The following is a 19,461-nucleotide window of genomic DNA, read 5'->3' as shown; positions in this document are numbered from 1 at the left end:
TTTGCCGAGGGTCTGGAATACTGAGGTGGAAGGCACCTCCGGTGGTGGAGGGCATGTCTATTTCCTTTCCGTGACGCAACCGTTCCACAAAAAGATGCAAACGCGTAGTCAACTGTAGAATTCCCGCTCCTCCCCAATTTAACTCCGGGATCGTGGATCTGCCCTCCCCGCTCTCCCGAAGCTATTCGGGCCGTGTCCGGAACGCCCCGGAGGGGGCTAGAATCCGGCATCCGCCTCTTCGCCCCCAATATCGCCCGACCTGACGCAAGCGTGCTGACCCGGGAGGGGAAGAGGGAAAGCTTTCCCCGCACACAGCTCGCGGTCCCTGCACCCGGGAGGAGATGCTCGGCCAGGGTCCGGTGTCCGCCTGGACGGACTGCAGCCCTTCCGCAGAGCCTCCGGCAGTGGCCAGGACCGAGGGTGGCGGAGGCGGGTGAGGCTGCGGGGCCCTGAGGGGTGAGGGAGGACGGGGACCGGCCCGGTCATGATCCCCCTGGTGGAGAGGGGTTGGGAGCTGGCTGCTCCAATCGACTGGCCCCCAATGCACTGAAGAGAGAGGCGGGGAGAACCTTTGTTGTGGCCGGGATGGGAAACATGGAAACCGACGCGCTGTTCAAAGGAAGGGTTTCTGAGGAGGGTTTGGGGCAATGACAACGCGGTGACTGCGACAGTCACCTGCGTGCATCTTTCTGCCCCGAGGGGGCGCTGGGGAACCGGCTGGAAAAGCGGCCTGGCCACCGGACTCGACATAAACCCGGGTGGGGAGAGGGGAGACTGCGGGGACAAGCGTCCTTGTTCAATCGAGGGCTCCCGAGTCAATAAATCAGTTCCCCGTGTGTGACATTAGCCACCGTTATGTCAAGTGGAGATTCATAATCGTCCATGAAACAGATGACTATGAATATTGGAAGTACTTGACATTTTCTTCACACAGAAGTTCGTTTCTTCATAAACCTATTTTATTTTTAGCAAGTTTTTACTCTTATTTCCTGATGCTGAAGACAGTTGCTGAAGTCACTAACCTCCTCATCCCTTTCATCAGTTATTCCCTAAAACAGAGCGGCTGGCTGTTTGCCAAAGCGGCTCACAGCCATGGCTTCTGCTGCAGCCATGGCCTTTTTATTTTTTTTAAATATATGGTGGATTGAAGACTTCTTAAAGATGGGATGGGGCCCTGACCGGTTTGGCTCAGCGGATAGAGCGTCGGCCTGCGGACTCAGGGGTCCCAGGTTCGATTCCGGCCAAGGGCATGTACCTGGGTTGCGCATATCCCCACAGTGGGGCAGCTGATCGATGTTTCTAGCTCTCTGTCCCTCTCCCTTCCTCTCTGTGGGAAAATCAATAAAATATATTTTTTTAAAAAAAGATGAGATGGGGTCTTGTGTTTCTTTTCTGTTCCTCTCAGTGCTTAGTGAAGTGCTGGATCCTAGTATATCAGGAGATGAATGAACTCATGTTCATTGAATAAATTGGAAGAAGGAAGGAAGAAGGAAGGGTGTTTTGTCTCAATTTGAGAAAAAAAAAAAAACCTATACAAAATTAGATACATTCCAAATCCAGGATTCTAGAACACCTTAATTACATACAATAAAAAACAAGATAGTCTTTTCCATAGCCAAGTTACTTTATTAAAAATAAAGAGAACAAGAAAATATTATGGTTAGGACTAGAAGCCCAAACTACTTTATTAAACTCAATGTAGGAATTAGATTAGGAGGCTATAAAACTAGGCCAAACTTGGCTTAAAGTAAATCCTGTCTAATAATATGGTAACGAAAATATCAGATAACTCACTTTAAATAAGTCTGGAGCCATTCAGATATAACCAGAATGACAGAAGAAAATTTGCAAGACATTCTGTCTTATGGAAGCATAAAAAGTATAAAGCATATGCAATACTGTCCTTTTTTCATTTAAAATACCTTCTTTAATGTTTATAAAGCTGTCAGTTATTTGTTGTTACTACCTACTAATTACATTCTTTTTTTTTTTTTTTAAACAGATCAGCTGGACATTCTTATTACCAGAATTCCAAAGGTACTGGTGAGTAGAGCACATAAATCAGATAATACCTATAAATAACATGGTTCAGAGAAGTCAGTTTTGCTATAACTCTCACACAAAGGAGGTTTAAAAATAGATTTTATTAGCCTTCTTGGTGATCTTAGTCTTTAAGATTTTTGAGAGAACAATCAGCAGGTACCTTGTCTCCCATGAAGATATCTTACATCAAGCATTTTAAAAATAGTCTTTCAAAATAGCAATGAATTTGAAAACTGTGTTTATAACTGATGTTGGTTGAAAAGAAGAGAGCACAGATTGAAGGAAAATTTTTAAACTGAACAAACTCAAAGAACAAAATATTTCTTAATGCTGCTGTTTTCCTCTCCCTTGGAGTGAAGGATAGAGCTGCTAGAGTTGAGAGGATAAGATGCCCTCCCAAAGGTGTCACACTAATTTTGGGGAGGGAGCAATTTCAATTCAATGATATATAAACCTGGATTCACTTTGCTCTTCCTTGGAAATTTTATAGTCCTAACAGTTACCTAGGAAAAACATACATACCTGCAAGTATATAGATATAAAAATGCACAGACATACATATAAATGTATATACATAATGTGGTTTTCAAATGGAATTGCTGACTCATATGGCCATTTTATGTTTAATATTTTGAAGAACTGCCACACTGTTTCTATAGCAGCTGCACATTTTACATTCCCACCAGCAATGCACATGGTTCCAATTTATCCACATCCTAACTAACACTTATTTTTGTTTGGATTTTTTTTTTTTATGATAGGCATCCTTATGGGTATCTCACTATGGTTTTGATTTTGACTTCCCTAATGATTAGTGATAGTGAGCATCTTTTCATGTACCAATTGACAATTTGTGTGTCTTCTTTGGAGACATCCAAAATCTATCCAAGTCCTTTGCCCATATGTCAGTTAGGTTGTTTGTTGTTGAGTTTAACTATTATTTTTATAACTATTATTTTTAAATGTTTGATTTTCTGTAACAAAATGCTACCAAGCTTTTGAGCAATTAAATTTTAGACCAGGCTATGATATGCATCCTAGAAATATTTATTAGCAGGGACACAAAAGATATACTCTTAGAGAATTAGCCCATACCTACGACTTGAGAAAGGATTTAAAATAATAAACTTGAGCCCTAGCTGGTTTGGCTCAGTGGATAGAGCATCAGCCTGCAGACCAAAGGGTCCCAGGTTTGATTTTGGTCAAGGGCACATGCCCGGGGTTGCAGGTTTGATCCCCAGTAGGGGGCATGCAGGAGGCAGCCAATCAATGACTCTCATCATTGATGTTTCTCTCTCTCTCTCCCTCTCCCTTCCTCTCTGAAATCAATAAAAATATATTAAAATAATAACAATAATATACTTGAAATGTTGAATTAGTATTTTATTATTACAGTTTCCAAATGATGATTTAAGGGTCATAATAACAATTTCCAGATGATTTTCTATTTGTTGGTAAACTAGTTAGTCTTTCAGTATGCCATATCTGGTTTGCCCAAATCTTAAAAAAATAACCAAATTTAAAGTTTAATATATAAAATTATAGTGGCCTTTGTTATCAATAACATTAAAACAAAACTGTGCTTATTTAATTCACTTTACTAAGTAAAAACTTTTAACTTAAAATCTGTTCTGCCAGCTTAATTTGTAATAGTCCAAAACTGGAAACAATCCAAGTGTCCATCAACAGGTTTCTCTCTCACAACCATGTTTCTCTTTCTCTCTCTCTTCCTCTGCCTAAAAGCAATTAAAAAATTTTTAACAGCCCATGCTACTTCTCCAGAATAATCACTGACACATGTAAATACATAGACCTTAATAATTAATTTGTTGAACTGATCTTTCTCATGAAATTCACATAATAATGTCCTTGCCTACAGATGGAATCAAAGATGGACACAAAATGAACTTACACATAGCCAAGCTACAAGAGTTATGGAAAACTCCTCAAATTCAAACAATTCACATCACTAAATCAATGACAGATGTGTCCTTTCTAAAGGTATGCTAACTACCTACCAATACTTTATTTAAATACCAATAATCTTTGTATTCAGAGCTGAACTTTTTATTGAAGACCAGAGGCCCAGCATGCACCAGTGAGGTCCCTCGGCCTAGCCTGCAGGGATTAGGCTGCAACTGGCTCTCCGACATCCCCCAAGGGGTCCCGGATTGCAAGAGGGCAGTTCTCGAGTGATGCACCCTGGAATCAGGCTCCCTCCTCTCTGGTTCTGGGTGCGTCACCCGAGAACCGCAGCTGTGAAGTCACCGCAGCTCAGCAGCTCCTGCAGTGAGTGTCTGCCCTGGGCGGTCAGTGTGCGTCATAGCTACCGGTCTGAGCGTCTGCCCCCTGGTGGTCATTGCATGTCATAGCTAGCGGTCAGACAGTTGAATGGTCGCTTAGGCTTTTATATATATATATAGACAAGCTACTTAGAGAAGTGATTTTCAACCTTTTATATCTCATGACACACACAAACTAATTATTAAAATTCTGCAGCACACCAAAAAATGTATTTTTTGCTGATCTGACAAAAAAAGGTATAGTTTTGATTCATTCACACCTGGCTGCTATTTTTGTGTCGGCTATTGTCACTTTTACAATTTGACAATCTAAGGGAAAAGAGGTCAGGCTCTGGCAGGGTAACTCAGTTGGTTAGAGCATTGTCCCGATATGCCAAGGTTACAGGTTTGACCCTGTTAGGGCACATACAAGAATCAACCAATGAATACATAAATAAGTGGAATGACAAATCTCTCTCTCTCTTTCTCTCTCTCTCTCTCTCATAAATAAATAAAAATTAAAAAAAAGAAAAGGGGCCAGTGCCCTCAACTAAATAATCAGATATTGCATGTTTTAAAAATTCTTTTGGCACACTGGTTGGAAATTGCTGACTTAGAGGGTAAGGTACTGCAGAAGACAAGGCACACCCAGCATATTGTGTAGGAATATATATAAAATATCTGTTGGGTCAACCATGAGTGAATACAAGAATTTTACAGACTAGAGGAGAGGCCTGGTGCACAAAATTCATGCACAGAGTGGGGGTGGGGGGTCCCTCAGCCTGGCCTGCACCCTCTCCAATCCGGGACCTCTTGGAGAATGTCTGACTGCCTCTCGCAATCCGGGACTGCTGGCTCCTAACTGCTCGCCTGCCTGCCTGCCTGATCGCCCCTAACGGCTCCCCTGCTGGCCTGATCATCCCTACCCACCTCTGCCTCACCCCGCACCTGGGACCCAAGATTCCCTCCTCCAGCTGGTTGCAGGCACCCAGGACTCGGGCTTCCCTCCCTCTGGTCAGCTGCAGGCACCCAGGACCCAGACCGGCTTCGCTTGGGCCAGCCGCAGTTACAGGGGACTGCGGGGCAGGCGGCTTGTCCCTCTCCCAGGCTGCAGTCTGGCTGGTCCCCATTCCTCTCTCACGAGCTCATTTGTGCCTGGCTGGTCCCCATTCCTCTCTCCCCAGTGTTGAGAGTCTGAGCCATTATGGCTTGACGGTGTGAGGGTGTGATGACCATTTGCATATTAGCTCTTTATTATTTAGGATTTCTTATCATAAGAGTTCTTTCAGGGCTTTATGACCTTCAGATTTGATGTACCTTTATGCAGAAAACTCAATGCCTCAAACACGAAGGCACTTGAGGAAAGTTCCATTCTAGAGATGGAAACCCACCTCATAAAGATTTTTCTCAAAGACTACAAAATTAGAAGCAAGCAAGTAAAGAAAATGGCAGTAAACCTTTAATACAGCTATTGTCCTGTATTACCCATTAAAGATCATAGCTGGCAGGGTAGCCTTTCCAGAGCAACACAAATTAGGCTTACTAAAGATTAGTGCCAACTGGTGAAGTTTTCAGGCCAACCTTTTGAATTTCTTCTGGATTATTACCTATCCAGTTCAGTATTCCTGTGTGTGTGTGTGCATGCGCATATGTAGTGGAGTCTTGCATTTTAGGTGTTAACTTCTAAAATCAGCAAGTACAGTGAAAATATTAGTCAAAGTTACTTATATCAGAGCCCATCAGACTATCCCTCCATCTGTCCAACTCAGTTATCCTTATGGTTTTAGAAAGGACTGTTTTTTTAGTTAAACTAAATAGAGTAATTGCGTTGCTTTTAGATGCTACTTTATACAGAAGTGAGATGCCCACACTCACGGAGAGGCACATGGGAATTAAGACTCACTGACTGGGGTGGTGAACACACAAAACAATAAACAGATGATGTGTTATAGAATTGTACACCTGAAACCTATATAATTTTATTAACCAATGTCACCCCAATAAATTCAATAAAAAATAAAAAAATGCACCACACATACACGCACACACATACACCCCAAAAAAGACTCACTGACACAACAGCGGATTCATATTTTGCTTACTCTTCTAGGGCAGTGGCCCTCAAACCTCATTGGGCATCTGAATCACTTGAGTGGAAATGGCAAGCAGAGTCACTTGTACTATTTAAATGGCCATTTCTTTCTCTCTCTCCGTGGCCAAATTAACATAGTTGAATTTGCTTAAGTAAAACGTACAGATGGTGCACTCTGCTAAACATTCATCCTTTCAGATAAAAGCCTATAAATCTTGTTCTGTCTTTTAGCATCCAGACCTCACCATAGGCCAGAAGCATTATCTGGGCAGCATTGCTAAGATCTGTAATGTGAACTATCTGAGGGTGTTAATGAAGAGGCAGTACATGCATATGATCCAGCACAACTCTCACAAGCCAGGCAGGTGCACCTGCAATTAGTTTCTTACTAGTTGTCACAAGAAATGAGAGGGTCCTCTAACTGAAGTGATTTATATGACAGGTGTCCTCACTCATCACAGGAGCCACCTCAGTTCTCGTCACTCCCAGAAGCAGCATTACCCCTGTACTACATGGCGACACCAACTGGAGAGAGGGGACTCAGTGCCTTCCAACATCGCAGCCGCATCTGCACCTGAAATGATCACACAGCATTCCCTTTGGCGACCCATGAGAAACAAAGGAAGGTCTGCTTCTTATTGTTTAAAAGGAGGAAAATGTACCCCAATTTTATTTGAAGGGTAGCTAAATGATATTAAAACTTGTGTTCCCTATTATGTTGACTTTGCTAAGTTCAGAAGCGGCTGGACAAAAAGCAAAAAAGGATGTTATCTTATGGTCTCTTTACTGAGCTGACTGGGATATGCCACATCTTTTAGAACTTATTTGGTGGAATTGTCAACATTTCTTGACCAGCTAGAGATATGGAAGGCTGCCCTTTTCAGTGATTCCTACTCTAATTCAAAATAATGCAAACACTTCCAAAAGGAGAAGCATATGGTCGCTTCTGCACAGGGGAATACTATAAACAAAAAAGGAGGGAAAATGAGATAAGAAGCCTAATTATTCAACCTGCAAAATAGTTAGCTTTGCATTTCAGGATTAATAAGTCACAGGAGAACTCAGGGGCTGAAAGGGTCTCTTTGGTGATGCTGGCAGCTTAATAGAGAATTTGTGTAGCCTTCCACAATCATTAGGCAGCTGTTCACTTTGCTGGTTGCGATTAAGATGCTTTTCTTTCTTATAGTTTAAAAACTGGATATGTGTCTAAAACAAGATGTAAGTCGCTGAAGATTTTTAGAAAACCAGGCAGACTGTTCATGCAATCAGGTAAATGCAGAATTTGAAAAATATGCATTTTTAAAGATCTTATGTATAAAAAATCATTAAACCCAATATAGATTAAGCCATTGAAAATTTAGAATGTGATTTGCTTGTATTGCTCCTAATAAAACTAAACATGAAATATATTTTCTGCTTTCATTTAAAAGAACACACTGCTCAGAGTAGTAAGATTCAAGGTATTTCTAATTATAAATTAAGATATAATGTTACCCAGCTGGCATGGCTCAGTGGTTGAGTATCCACCTATGAACCAGGTCATGGTTTGATTCCCGGTCAGGGCACATGCCCGGGTTTAGGGCTCAGTTCCCAGTGTGGGGCATGCAGGAGGCAGCCAATCGATTCTCTCATCTTTGATGTTTCTATCTCTCTCTCCCTCTTCCTTCTTCTCTGAAATCAATAAAAAAAAATATTTTTAAACAGGTATAATATCAAGGTTAGAGACTTAACAGAATTTATCATATCAGAACCCAAATTCACAAAAACATGACTTTTTCCAAGCCACAGCACTTGTTTTATGAGGTAGTGCCATTTTTGGAAGGATAACATAGTTTGTATAGCATCAAATAGTTTACAGAAGGCTATTATCACCAATACCATTTTAATACTACTCAACAAATCAGTGGAAGCAAGCCAAGCAGGTGACAGAGCAACTCAGACAAATCTAGACTTGGGAAGGATCGGCATAAAGGATCCTTCTACAATTACGGAATAGCACAAAATGAAAAAGACAAAAGAGGAAGAAAGACCAAATGCTCAGAAGTATTCCTCAGAATTGATAAAATGGAAAGGATTAAGTGGAAGTTACGTCATTTCCTAGTTACTACCACAATGTGACAGTGCCACTCAGCTCTGCTGTAAATACCACACTATGCCTATCCAAGAATTGAGGGAAACCGTAGGGATAAAGGTAAGCCTGGTTCCAAAAAGAACAGCTGGAGAAAACCCCAGGCAGGGGAAAGGTCCCTGTGGTCCCCAAGAGAAGAGAGATAAGAAGGAACTTAAAATGGAGAATGCTGAAACTATAATTTCTTTCCTACCAATAGATTTTAAAAAACAAAGGGCGCTGGCTGGAGGTAGACTAAGGCAGGGGAAGAATGGGAACATCTGTAATAGTGTTAACAAAAAAAAAAATAAAGTTACAAAGCAAAGGAAAAATAGAACTTAGTAACAGAATTTGCTGTACAATAACTTGACTAGAATACAGCACTGGGTATCTTTTATTTTTTAAGATTTTAAAATAATAAATTTTTATTGAATTGAGAGGAAGGGAGAGGAAGAGAAAGATAGAAACATCAATGATGAGAATCATTGATTGGCTACCTCCTACAAGCTCCACACTACGGATTGAGCACGCAACCCGGGCATATACCCTGACCAGAATCCAACTGTGACCTTCTGGCCGAGCAGTATTGAGTATCTTATTTTTAAAAGTAAGAGATTTGGGGGAAAGGGGAGTTCAGTTTTGAAAATGTAAGCAATCTGTTTTTGCTAAAGGTTTATTAATAACGTAGGTCATTTTGAAGGTTGTTCTTATATACAAATCTCAATTTTTAGGATGAAATACAATTTTGTTTCCAAAACAGACATTATAAACTCTTTTTCTTTTGTCTTCAGTTTCTACAAATGATTTTGAATCATACACCAATGAAGAAATAAAGGAAGATTTTCTAAGTAAGTGTATGCAATCAATGTCAATTGAAGAACAGGGAGAACATCTGATGTTAACTTGACAATCTTGTCTTATGTATTGATAATGTGCCAAAGGTAGGGGTAGGGGTTGTGAATTGATACTGTTATTCACCATTAAGTCATTAAGTCATTTTGGTTTGTTCAGAAATGTTTAAACCATGTAATTGGTTTGATGTAGTTCCATGTTCCAATGATATTTGTGTAATAAAGTCCCTGTGTAAATATATGCTTTTATTTCTAGCTAGATACAATTAAAATTTTTGTCAATTAAAAATTGAATTATTTTTTCTTTAAATCTGACAACTACATTGTATAATTCTCTCTGTGTTTACAATAAGTCCTAAAACAGCAACATTAAAATATCTGACAAATATTTTCTTGATTTGGCTGAGGAAAAGTCTTGAAATATCCTAATATGGCATAGCATTTAATAGAGATAACACCCTGGATTGCAAAGATGATGCTTAATAAATATTTGCTGCTTGAATACAACTTAAAAATGGAAATGTCAGTTTGCCCTATTTTATGAAAATTGCTACAAAAACACTTGGCCTCTCAAACTAGATTAAGTTGGGGGGGGGTGGTGGTACTAATGAGAGGATTCTTTACATTATATATTCATTCTAGGTTGCTTCCCTTCTAAACCTTAGTGTTAAAAATTTTTTTTGTTAAAACTTGAAAAATAGGGCAATTTAAAGCAACAGTTTGAAGGATCTCTCCTGATTTAATATGTCCATATGGCATATTATTTAGAAAATGAAATCAGAGTCCAACATTATGACCCAGAATATTCTAAGAAATGAGAGAGTTCTAAAGTTATTTCATCACTTTAATGCTTGTCCACAGTTTCATTTGGTCTCTCATTTTTATGGTTTTTAAAAATTAAAACAGATTATCAAGAAAGTATAAATGAAAGGTAACTTTATTACTGGAGAAGAGAAAAATGTATACAAGAAAGTCCAGATTCTTTTCCCTCATGCACTACTTTTATAATAAAGTTCTAAATATCAACTCTGAAGGTATTTACAATGATAAGTTTTTCTTAACATGTAACCATTTACTGTGTGGGGGACATTTTTTCATAGAAATCATATACTTAAACTAAATAAATTCTTATAGTTTACAAGAAGCTTAGACATTGTATTAACAGAAGACGATACATTTTACTGCAAAATATTATAAAAGTTGATACAATTTTGTGGCTCTGAATTGTTTCATTACTTGATTTGAACAGGGGAATTAATAAGAAACAACAACAACAGAAAAAATCAAGACAGGCCTGGCTTTATGATTTTTTGTATTCGATTCGTTCTACTTTCACATCATCTCCAATTAGCTGATACACATAAGTGACAACTGTAGAAGCCTGGATATCCATCAACACAAATGAAGGAATAATGTTTCTGGAAGGAGATATAAGTAATGTCAGTGTTTTGTACTAAAAAACCACAGCACTATAAATTTCAATTTAATATGACAATTTGGATTCAAGGAGAAATCTGGTTGTTACATATTAAAAAGAATAATCACCAAAAGAAGATGGCCAGAAAGGCTATATTTAAATGGTTGCATTTCTCTTTTATGAAATGTCACACATGCAATTATTAAATTTATAAAAACCCCAAATTCCCAAATTACATACTACTCACGTTTCCAAGGCATTATATGCTCCAGTGGCAGAACCTGGGTTAATGTAGAATTTATTTTCATGCTCAAATGCTTCAAATTTGTGTGTGTGTCCTGAGATAAGAATGTCCACATCAAATTGCCTCTGCAACAGGGCTAAGCTGGCCATATCTCCCCATGGAATAACTTGATGTCCATGGATCAAACCAATTTTGAACTGCCCAACAGTCACAACTTTCTGTTCTGGATAATTCAGATTCTAAAATAAGAAATAAACATACTCATGTTTAAAAAACAAGCTGCTTTTAAATATTCAGTCTCATATGGGTGTTTTGCTCCACAACCAACACTTTTATTAAATATGATTTCTTCTTAGTCTCTAAGGCTGCAACTATGCACATAACTGAAATTTCTCATGCAATACCTTGTGTTTATTTTTATAGAATATAGATTCTTTTGGGCATGCTGTAGAAAATGATTATCCCATCAAATTTCTGGGTTTCTTCTCCCTAAGAATCCTAGGCATATGGCCTGTACCCCAGGCTTTAAGTTATATAGATGATGACTTAAAATAATTTAAAATACATAGTACTTAGTATGAAACAGGCACTATTCTAAGGGCTTTATAAATATCAACCTACCTAATGTTTACAAACAATCCTAAACCTGGTGGTCATGGCTCAGTGGTTGAGCATCGACCTATGAACCAGGAGATCACGGTTCCATTCCTGGTGGGGGCATAGGCCCAGGTTGAGGGCTAAATCCCCAGTGTGGGGCATGCAAGAAGCTATCTCTCTCTCCTCCTCCCTTCCTCTCTGAAATCAATAAAAATATACTTAAGGAAAAATAATCCTAAGAGGTAGATTCTATTCTGACCCCCATTTTATGGATGAAAAAACGGAGGCATGGAGAGGTTAAAATAACCTGCCCTGCAAGAACCGGTTTGGCTCAGTGGATAGAGCGTCGGCCTGCAGACTCAAGGGTCCCAGGTTCGATTCCGGTCAAGGGCATGTACCTTGCTTGCGGGCACATCCCCAGTGGGGGGTGTGCAGGAGGCGGCTGATCGATGTTTCTCTCTCATTGATGTTTCTAACCCTCTATCCCTCTCCCTTCCTCTCTGTAGAAAATCAATAAAACATTAAAAAAAAAAAATAATAACCTGCCCAAAGTCACACATTAATAAGTGGTTGAGCTACCAGGGTTTGGTAGCATGGCTTCAGGGATTGTGACTTGAGCAAATTTGTAGCAAAAATTTTGAATTCTTGCTACTGAAACTGTTATTTTTTGTTAATCCTCACCGGAGGCTATTTTCCCATTGATCTTTTAGAGAGAGTGGAAGAGAAAGGGAAAGACAGAAACATCGATGTGAGAGAAATACATCGATTGGTTGCCTCCTGCACGCCCCCTGACCAGGGCTGGAGCTAGAGAAGAGCCTGCAACCAAGGTACATGCCCTTGACCTGAATCAAACCCGGGACCCTTTGGTCCATGGTCAACGCTCTACTGAGCCAAACCGGCTAAGGCTAAAACTATTTTTAGTATAACACAAACAGAACCACTAATGTTTTTAACAAAGCAGACCTATATTCTAATTATTGACAAGAAGTTTGCCTCTTCCCTTCTCATTCCTGTCTTTCACCTCTGTGCAACCTCTAGTTTACCCAAACTTTTAAAAATCCACTAAAAAACAACAACACTCTGGTCATTCAGTTTGATATAAAGAGCCCCACTAAAAAGCAACAATAAAGTTAAATAATTTATGAAACAGTTTATATTCCCAGAAATAAAAAATAAAATTTTCAGACTCAGATTTTTAATTTAAAATCATACAATGTTAGTACTGGCAGGGGTTTTAAAAATCATCTATTTCAATCTATTTACACAGAAGGAAACTAAGACCAGAAAGAGGATGTAATGTGCCTAAAATCTCATTGTTAATTAATGGGCAAAGTTGGAACCCCAGAATTTCTAACGTTTTTTTTCTTTTTTAAAGTCAGGTGTACTGAGGTATAATTTACATACAGTAAAATTACCCTTCTTAGTATATAATTCAAGGTGTTTTGACAAATGCATATAGTCATGTAAGCACCACCACAATCAAGATATAAAACAATTCTATGACCTCCTCAAAACTTCCTCCTGCCAGTACTTTATAGTTAACCCTGGTGACAGAGAGCCATGGTAGGATCTTCAACAGATCAGTGATGTGATCTTCACTTAAAAAGGATCACTCTGCTACTTGGAGAACAAACTGTGGAGGGAGGAAGGGTAGAATGAGGAAGTTGGAATATAGGAAAGTGATATGGTCCTTGGAACACGGCAGTAGAGGTGATGGTGGTGGTAAGAAGTTCATAACAAAAACTTTATAAACTAAATGATAATACTACAAAAAATAGTGACAAAACTACTTTTACTCCGTATCAATTTAGTTAGAACAAGTACTTAATATGTTTATTGAGCAATCTAAAATTCAGTGATTTTCCAACAGGAAGGAGGGGTATGGGTAGTAATTTTATATTTGGGGGGAAAAGAGACCTTAACAGTTGAGAAACTAGTCTAAAGGATAAAGCTTTATACGTGTAAATCAAGAAAAGGAAATATTGTGAAAGGAAGGGAAATACATCACCTCATCGAAGTCTCCTCTCACAATATGAACATCACCGGCCAGAGTCTTGAGATAGTCATAACTCTCTTTGGTGCAAAGGTTTCCAGTGCAGAGAATGTGCTGAATCTTTCCTGGTACCAGCAGCTTTTTGAACTTAGCTGGCAAACTGTTGCACCGGTGTGGGATGTGCAGGTCTCCTAATACCAACACCAACTTTAAAGTGTCAAGGTGAGACAAGGTGTAATGTTAAACATTATGTCAAAACAAGATAACTCTCTTCCAATAACCCCTGTTTAAATTAAACTAATCAGAGATTCCAGAACACAAAGGAGCAGAAGTTATTCATACATTTCCTTATCATAACCATTTAAACAAACACACATATCACACATGATAATGTACTCTGTTCTTAAAATCTCATGGATTGATTCCAGGAACATTAATAAAGAGAATTGTTCAAAATGAAATGATAGAGCCCTGGCCAGGTGGCTCATTTAGTTGGAGTGTCATTCAGTACACCAGAAGGTTGTAGGTTTGATTCCCAGTCAGGACACATACCTAGGTTGCCAGTTTGATCCCAGGTTGGAGGCAACCGATCAATGTCTCTCTCACATGGATGTTTCTCTCTCACATTGATGTTTTTCCCTCCTTCCCTCCCTCTCTCCTTTACTTTCTCCAAACATATCCCAGGGTGAGGATTAAAAAAAAAAAAAGTAATGATAAAAAAATTAATTCTATAATTTATGTTTACTAGCCTGACAACTATTTGGAGGAATAATAGCCAAAATTTACAATATTTGCTACTTAAAACTATTAGCTACACATTACAGAGGAATAAAAACAGCCTATGTTTCACAAAGTTTCAATAGGACAAATGTGTACTTTTTAATACAAAAGTACCTAGAGATAATAATCTTTATCTTCTCTTTCATTAGAAATCCTCACTGTCATATATTCATTGTCTAGATTAAATTGCCTATGTGTCCTCAGTTTAGTTTCCAAACTTAAAATAACATTTTCACAATCTTTCATGTGCATTAGAGCATTAAAAAAAAGAGTCAGTTAAATAAGTGATGAATTTAGTAGGAAGTGGTTTAGAGTTGCAACAAAAAAATTTACACTTTAATATAAAAAATAAAAATCTCAATCCTGTATTAATGATTTTACATATAAATATTATTTAACTAAGTCACTTAACAGAAGAATATATTAAAAAAGGTCATCCTATCCTATATAATAAAGGCCTAATATGCTCACTGTCCAACGTTCATTCTACCATTCAACCAGTCGCTATCACGTGCACTGACCACCAGGAGACAGCCGCTCCGACTGGTAGGTTAGCTTGCTGCTGGGGTCCGGCCCATCAGGACTGGGCAAGCAGACCTGACATGCCCTGGAGCCCTCCCATGGTCCCTCCCCAGGCCCCGATCATGCACTGGTGGGGTCCCTTGGCCTGGCCTGCGCCCTTACAATCCGGGACCCCTGGGGGATGTCAGAGAGCCGGTTTCCGCCCAATCCCCGCAGGCCAGGCCCAGGAACCCCACCGATGCCTCTAGTTTAAAAATATCTGCTCTCCAAAGGACAACAATTTCATGTTGATTAGTATAAGCACCTTCATTCTATGACAGCATGTTTTCCCACACAGACGTCCCATCCATAAATGTACATGCCCTTTAACTGCTTTTTAAAAAGGTATGACTATTTCTTATTATCAAAGAAAACATTAAATATCTAAAATAAGATAAAACAAAAGTTTTGTCACCACTGACTTTGTAAATTGAAATTAATCAAAAACAAAATGTGCAAAATTAAAATTATTAAAACAAGCTTGATTCATCTTGCAACAAATATCAAAATGATTACAAAGGAAAGGAACTATTCAGGATGTAGAGTAACTGCAGGAAAATTAGAGCATTTTAAAAGAAGTTGTTAAATAAGTTTCTTTATAAAGACTAGATTCAGCTGGTATTTGCTCAAGGACTTATATTGTTTCAATCCAGATGGGTAAAACATCTGTAAAACTAAAACCACCATGAAGTTTTGACCTTCATTGGTAATGAATACAAAAGTACCTAGAGATATAACAATCTTCATCGTTAGAGGGAGATCCCTTCAGATATGTATTGAGGTGCATAGTTAATGTGGGAAGCTGGTATTTGAAAAAAAAGGTAAAGATATCCTTATTAAAAAAAAAAGAATAATCTCAAACTCATAAAAGGGTATATGTCTGTAACAGGTTGAAAATGTTTGGGACTGCCCTAGCTGGTTTGGCTCAGTGGATAGAGCAACGGCCTGGTGACTGAAGGGTCCCGGGTTTGATTCCAGTCAAGGGCACTTGCTCGGGTTGTGGGCTTGATCCCCAGTTGGGGGCGAGCAAGAGACAGCCAATCAATGATTCCCTCCCATCACTGATGTTACTATCTCTTTCTCCCTCTCCCTTCCTCTCTCTGAGACCAATAAAAATATATATTTTAAAAATATATACATATATTTTTTAAAAAATGTTTGGGACTAATAGTGAATGAGTTGTTCCATCTGAATGAACTAAAAAGAACATTAGTAAGAAATGATACTTTATAATGATTGATAACCTAAATTCTATAATGTACTGTGGATTATGCCCATGTGCCCAGATATCAGCATTCTCAAGTTATAACTGTATGAATGACCACACAGAAATTATTTAAAATTAGTAAGGGTCCTAACTAGGACTCTGGTTTCCTACAAGTGACAAAGTTATAAGGGAAATAGTGTCACATAACAAATATCAGACTTTGAGGAATGTCCTTGCCCAAATCCCACACTTTGACAGTTCAGGTTAGACATAGATTATAGTCTTTTAAGACAGCAAAAGATCCTGGAAATGGCAGTCTTGTTAAATTCAAATAAAGAACCAACCCAATCAAAGCATAGGAATTTGGCTATTTCCTGTTTGATAGCCTATAAGAGGGTGAAAATCCCAGTAATCAGACACCCAACCACCATTATTAGGAGGAGCTAAGAGAAGAAACTTACTCTGTGCCCAGCCTTAGTGGAATGAAGAAGTTGATTGCAGACAGGGGGAATGAAAAAAAAGGGTGAAACATGACCAATGTTAAAAGAAAGCAACAAAAAGAAACAAACCCAAAAAAACTCATATCAAATGAATATGCAAACAACTGTTAATGATTTCTGAGTGTTATGAAAGAAAATGTTAAAAATCAGCTTTGCTCAAAATACCAAAAGAACCATTTGCTATATTTTAAACGTGACACATACGCGCATGCATACATACTTCTAAAATTTTTTGCCTTGTCAATTTTTTTCCTAATCTTATTCTCCACATGACTCTCATACCCTTTCATTTCCTGTTTACTTAGCATTTTACAAGACAATTTGGAAAATTAATCAGTCGTAGCTTTAACGAAAGCTAACCTTTTCTACATTCTTATGGCCTAATTATCCCTCAAGTATATTGATCTTAATTATGTTAAAATTCTAGTTGTAAAATTATGCTGCAGTTTGGGTCATTATTTTGTAGAGCTGATCTAATGTAGCACTACAAATACATTAGCAAGTGATGAAGTCACCAACTAACGATGATAAAAACAAACACATTCCTCTCCACATAAAAATGGACCTTCCCCACACCTGAATTTGCTGCCTGTGGACTCTTGGATACTACCGCGTGTTGAATGTTTCTAGTCCCCTTTGCCAAATAAAAGATGGGCTAATGCTAAATTTCGCCCAGTTCTTTCTATTTGACATGAAAAATGATGCGCTGGTGCAACTACCCTAAAAAAAAGTGTTAACCTCTTAACAAAAACTGATACATGTCAAGAAATTTCATCTTCATAAAGTGAAAGAAAAACCGGGGAAAAAAAAGAAAGAAATTTCGTCTTCTCCCAAGGATCAATGTCTCAAAATCATTGTAAAATGTGCTCTAAGCTGGAGTCTGGTTTAGAAGCAAAAATCAAAAGTAAGATGAAAGCTTTTCACATTTATAAGGAAGTATATACCATAAATCTTTGTCACGTCCATACGCCACCTCCAAAAGCTATGTTTGCCACAGAATCGTGATAGATCTTAAAAATGCAATGGATACCCATCAGAAAGGAAAGTTCCTTTACAGTTAAATCTCATCAACACCAACACCAAGGCCATCAGAGCTCCTTCTGAAACTGTTTTGCCCCGGCAGTTCCAGTTCTAGGGCGTCGAGAGCACCTTAGGAAACGGATCACAGCCATGAGCCCCACCAGCAGCAGGACGGTCTCAGGGGCAGCAACCTGCCGGGGTGAGGGGGTGACGGGCCGGCCTGGTGGCAGGTTGGGGCGACCTGACGAAAGACTAAAGCAAAGCTCCCCAAACTACCCCCTTAGCACCAAACACTGGCCCTTTACCCAGAAAGACGTACAGAGTCTCCACATTCTCCAAAAAATGTCAAGGAGTTCCCAGGTCATTAAGGAATCCTACTCTAAAAGGTCGCAGCATCCTAAATACACAAGGCGTTTCGGCAATTGGAAGGGAGCGCGCTACCACGGCGCAATGGCAGCTGCACGCTGTTTCAGGGCGAAAGGGATCGTTTTCATCCCCTTTCCCCACATGGCAAACCAAGCCGGGTAAGGGATTCTGCTCGCTACTTCCCGTTTGCTTTTGAGAAGCCAGCTTTCGCCAACTGGGGGGGTCGGGTTGGGGGGGGGGCGGATAACTTGTACACCCCAACCAGCGGGGAAGAAATAGGGGAACGACTGGAGACGGAGGGAGACCGTGCCCCTTTCTCGGGAACGGCCGAAGCACAGGCCCAAAGGCCTTTCCCCGCTCGGGCGTGTGGGTCTCGCGACAGGACTCGCAGATGAGAGGGGCCTCCTTCCCCCTCGGACGTCCTCCGGCCCCTGGGGCCGGCTTCACCCAGCAGTGGCCGCTCCCTTACCTCCCTGGCCCTCCCCCCCGGGCCTTCCCAGGCCCGGCCTGAACCGCGCCCACCCAGGCCTCCGGGATCGCCTTGCCCCTCGCCCAGAGACTCCCAGCCGCTCCTACGACGCAGCACCCCGGCCGAGAGCCAGGTCTCGGTCGCCGCAGTTGCCATCCTCACCATCCTGTCACTGGGCTCCGCTCAGTCACCACAACCGCCGCCGCCCTCTTCCTCAGACTCCTCGGAGGCCCGCCCACTTCGCTCACAACCAATGAAAACAGAGGTCCACAAGAGACCGCGGTACGGTGGCCCGCCTAGGCTCTTTCCCGCCGTAACGCGAAGCTACTTCCGGGGATGGAGTGAAGTGGAAGGGAGGGAGGAGATCTCGAAGCTTCTGAAGGCGCGGGCAACATCCGGGAACCTGGGGCGTCGAGTGGCGGCGCTCTTGCGACTCAGCTTGTTAGGGCGCACAGCCATGCTGAAGTGCGGGATGAGCGGCAGCCAGGTGAAAGGTGGAGCGGCCTTTCTTCCCTTCCTACGGAGAAAGAGGGAAAGCCTGAGGGTTCCGGGGGCGTTCCGCCATCATCTTATTCTTCACCCTTTGCTTTTATGCCTAAGAGCTGAGGACACAAAGTCTGGCCACAACCAGCCCCCGGCCCCCATGGCCCTGTTAGTTTCCGAGGGGAAGATGAAGGCCCATGTGCTTAATATTTATTTTCATAGGTGTCTACGAAATGAAGCGGCACCATCGGGACAGAGATGGGGAGTGTGGGCCTCAAAATCGGGATGAACTGTGGGGCAGAGTTGAGGATAAAAAATAATGCTTGGACAAAGTATTTTAGTGTCATGGAAAAACAAGCCAGTTCTTTATTTTAGAGCCTGCCATTTTTATTTATTTTTTAAATTTCATTTTTATTTTATTGTTGACAGTACTACAGATGTCTCCCATT

At 40.2% G+C, this 19,461-nt stretch overlaps 3 protein-coding genes across 6 annotated transcripts in view; 2 read left to right on the top strand and 1 right to left on the bottom strand.

Annotated features, from left to right (window-relative positions):
• Positions 1 to 227: 227 nt before the first annotated feature.
• On the top strand, positions 228 to 10,633 carry FAM216A (family with sequence similarity 216, member A). 2 transcript variants are annotated; one of them, XM_005876247.2, is made up of 7 exons: positions 228 to 433; positions 2,003 to 2,037; positions 3,923 to 4,044; positions 6,649 to 6,778; positions 6,860 to 7,043; positions 7,604 to 7,686; positions 9,316 to 10,633. In XM_005876247.2, exons 1-7 carry the CDS (start codon positions 342 to 344, stop codon positions 9,429 to 9,431), a joined length of 762 nt encoding a protein of 253 aa, XP_005876309.1. In that variant the 5' UTR covers positions 228 to 341; the 3' UTR covers positions 9,432 to 10,633. The 2 variants fall into 2 exon arrangements, with proteins under 2 accessions (XP_005876309.1, XP_005876310.1); XM_005876248.2 differs by having other exon boundaries at positions 2,003 to 2,043.
• On the bottom strand, positions 10,295 to 18,779 carry VPS29 (VPS29 retromer complex component). 3 transcript variants are annotated; one of them, XM_005876249.2, is made up of 5 exons: positions 18,692 to 18,779; positions 16,636 to 16,647; positions 13,642 to 13,833; positions 11,040 to 11,275; positions 10,295 to 10,793 (listed from the first exon to the last, which is right to left on the bottom strand). In XM_005876249.2, the coding sequence occupies exons 1-5, from the start codon at positions 18,692 to 18,694 to the stop codon at positions 10,676 to 10,678; spliced, it is 561 nt and encodes a 186-aa protein (XP_005876311.1). In that variant the 5' UTR covers positions 18,695 to 18,779; the 3' UTR covers positions 10,295 to 10,675. The 3 variants fall into 3 exon arrangements, with proteins under 3 accessions (XP_005876311.1, XP_005876312.1, XP_005876313.1); XM_005876250.2 differs by lacking the exon at positions 18,692 to 18,779 and adding an exon at positions 17,619 to 18,523; XM_005876251.2 differs by lacking the exon at positions 16,636 to 16,647.
• Positions 18,766 to 19,461, top strand: part of RAD9B (RAD9 checkpoint clamp component B) — a 21,372-nt gene continuing 20,676 nt past the window's right edge. Inside the window, exon 1 of the mRNA XM_014547735.1 lies at positions 18,766 to 19,023. Coding sequence (XP_014403221.1) covers positions 18,783 to 19,023 — 241 coding nt within the window. The 5' untranslated portion in view covers positions 18,766 to 18,782. The remainder of the gene's footprint in view (positions 19,024 to 19,461) is intronic.

This window comes from Myotis brandtii, unplaced genomic scaffold, assembly GCF_000412655.1.
Source record: "Myotis brandtii unplaced genomic scaffold, ASM41265v1 scaffold482, whole genome shotgun sequence".
Taxonomy (NCBI): Eukaryota; Metazoa; Chordata; class Mammalia; order Chiroptera; family Vespertilionidae; genus Myotis; species Myotis brandtii.
Note: the sequence above shows the minus strand (reverse complement) of the source record. Positions and strands in the feature narration are given on the sequence as shown.

Excerpts from the sequence above, each read along its gene's own strand:
- FAM216A (XM_005876248.2), top strand. The coding sequence starts at position 342 with ATGCTCGGCCAGGGTCCGGTGTCCGCCTGGACGGACTGCAGCCCTTCC. Across the intron at positions 434-2,002 it reads ACCGAGGGTGGCGGAGGCGG|ATCAGCTGGACATTCTTATT; the intron begins GTGAGGCTGCGG and ends TTTTTTAAACAG. Across the intron at positions 7,687-9,315 it reads CAGACTGTTCATGCAATCAG|TTTCTACAAATGATTTTGAA; the intron begins GTAAATGCAGAA and ends TTTTGTCTTCAG.
- VPS29 (XM_005876249.2), bottom strand. Across the intron at positions 11,276-13,641 it reads TGAGAGGAGACTTCGATGAG|AATCTGAATTATCCAGAACA; the intron begins GTGATGTATTTC and ends TTCTTATTTTAG. Across the intron at positions 10,794-11,039 it reads GCATATAATGCCTTGGAAAC|AAACATTATTCCTTCATTTG; the intron begins GTGAGTAGTATG and ends ATCTCCTTCCAG.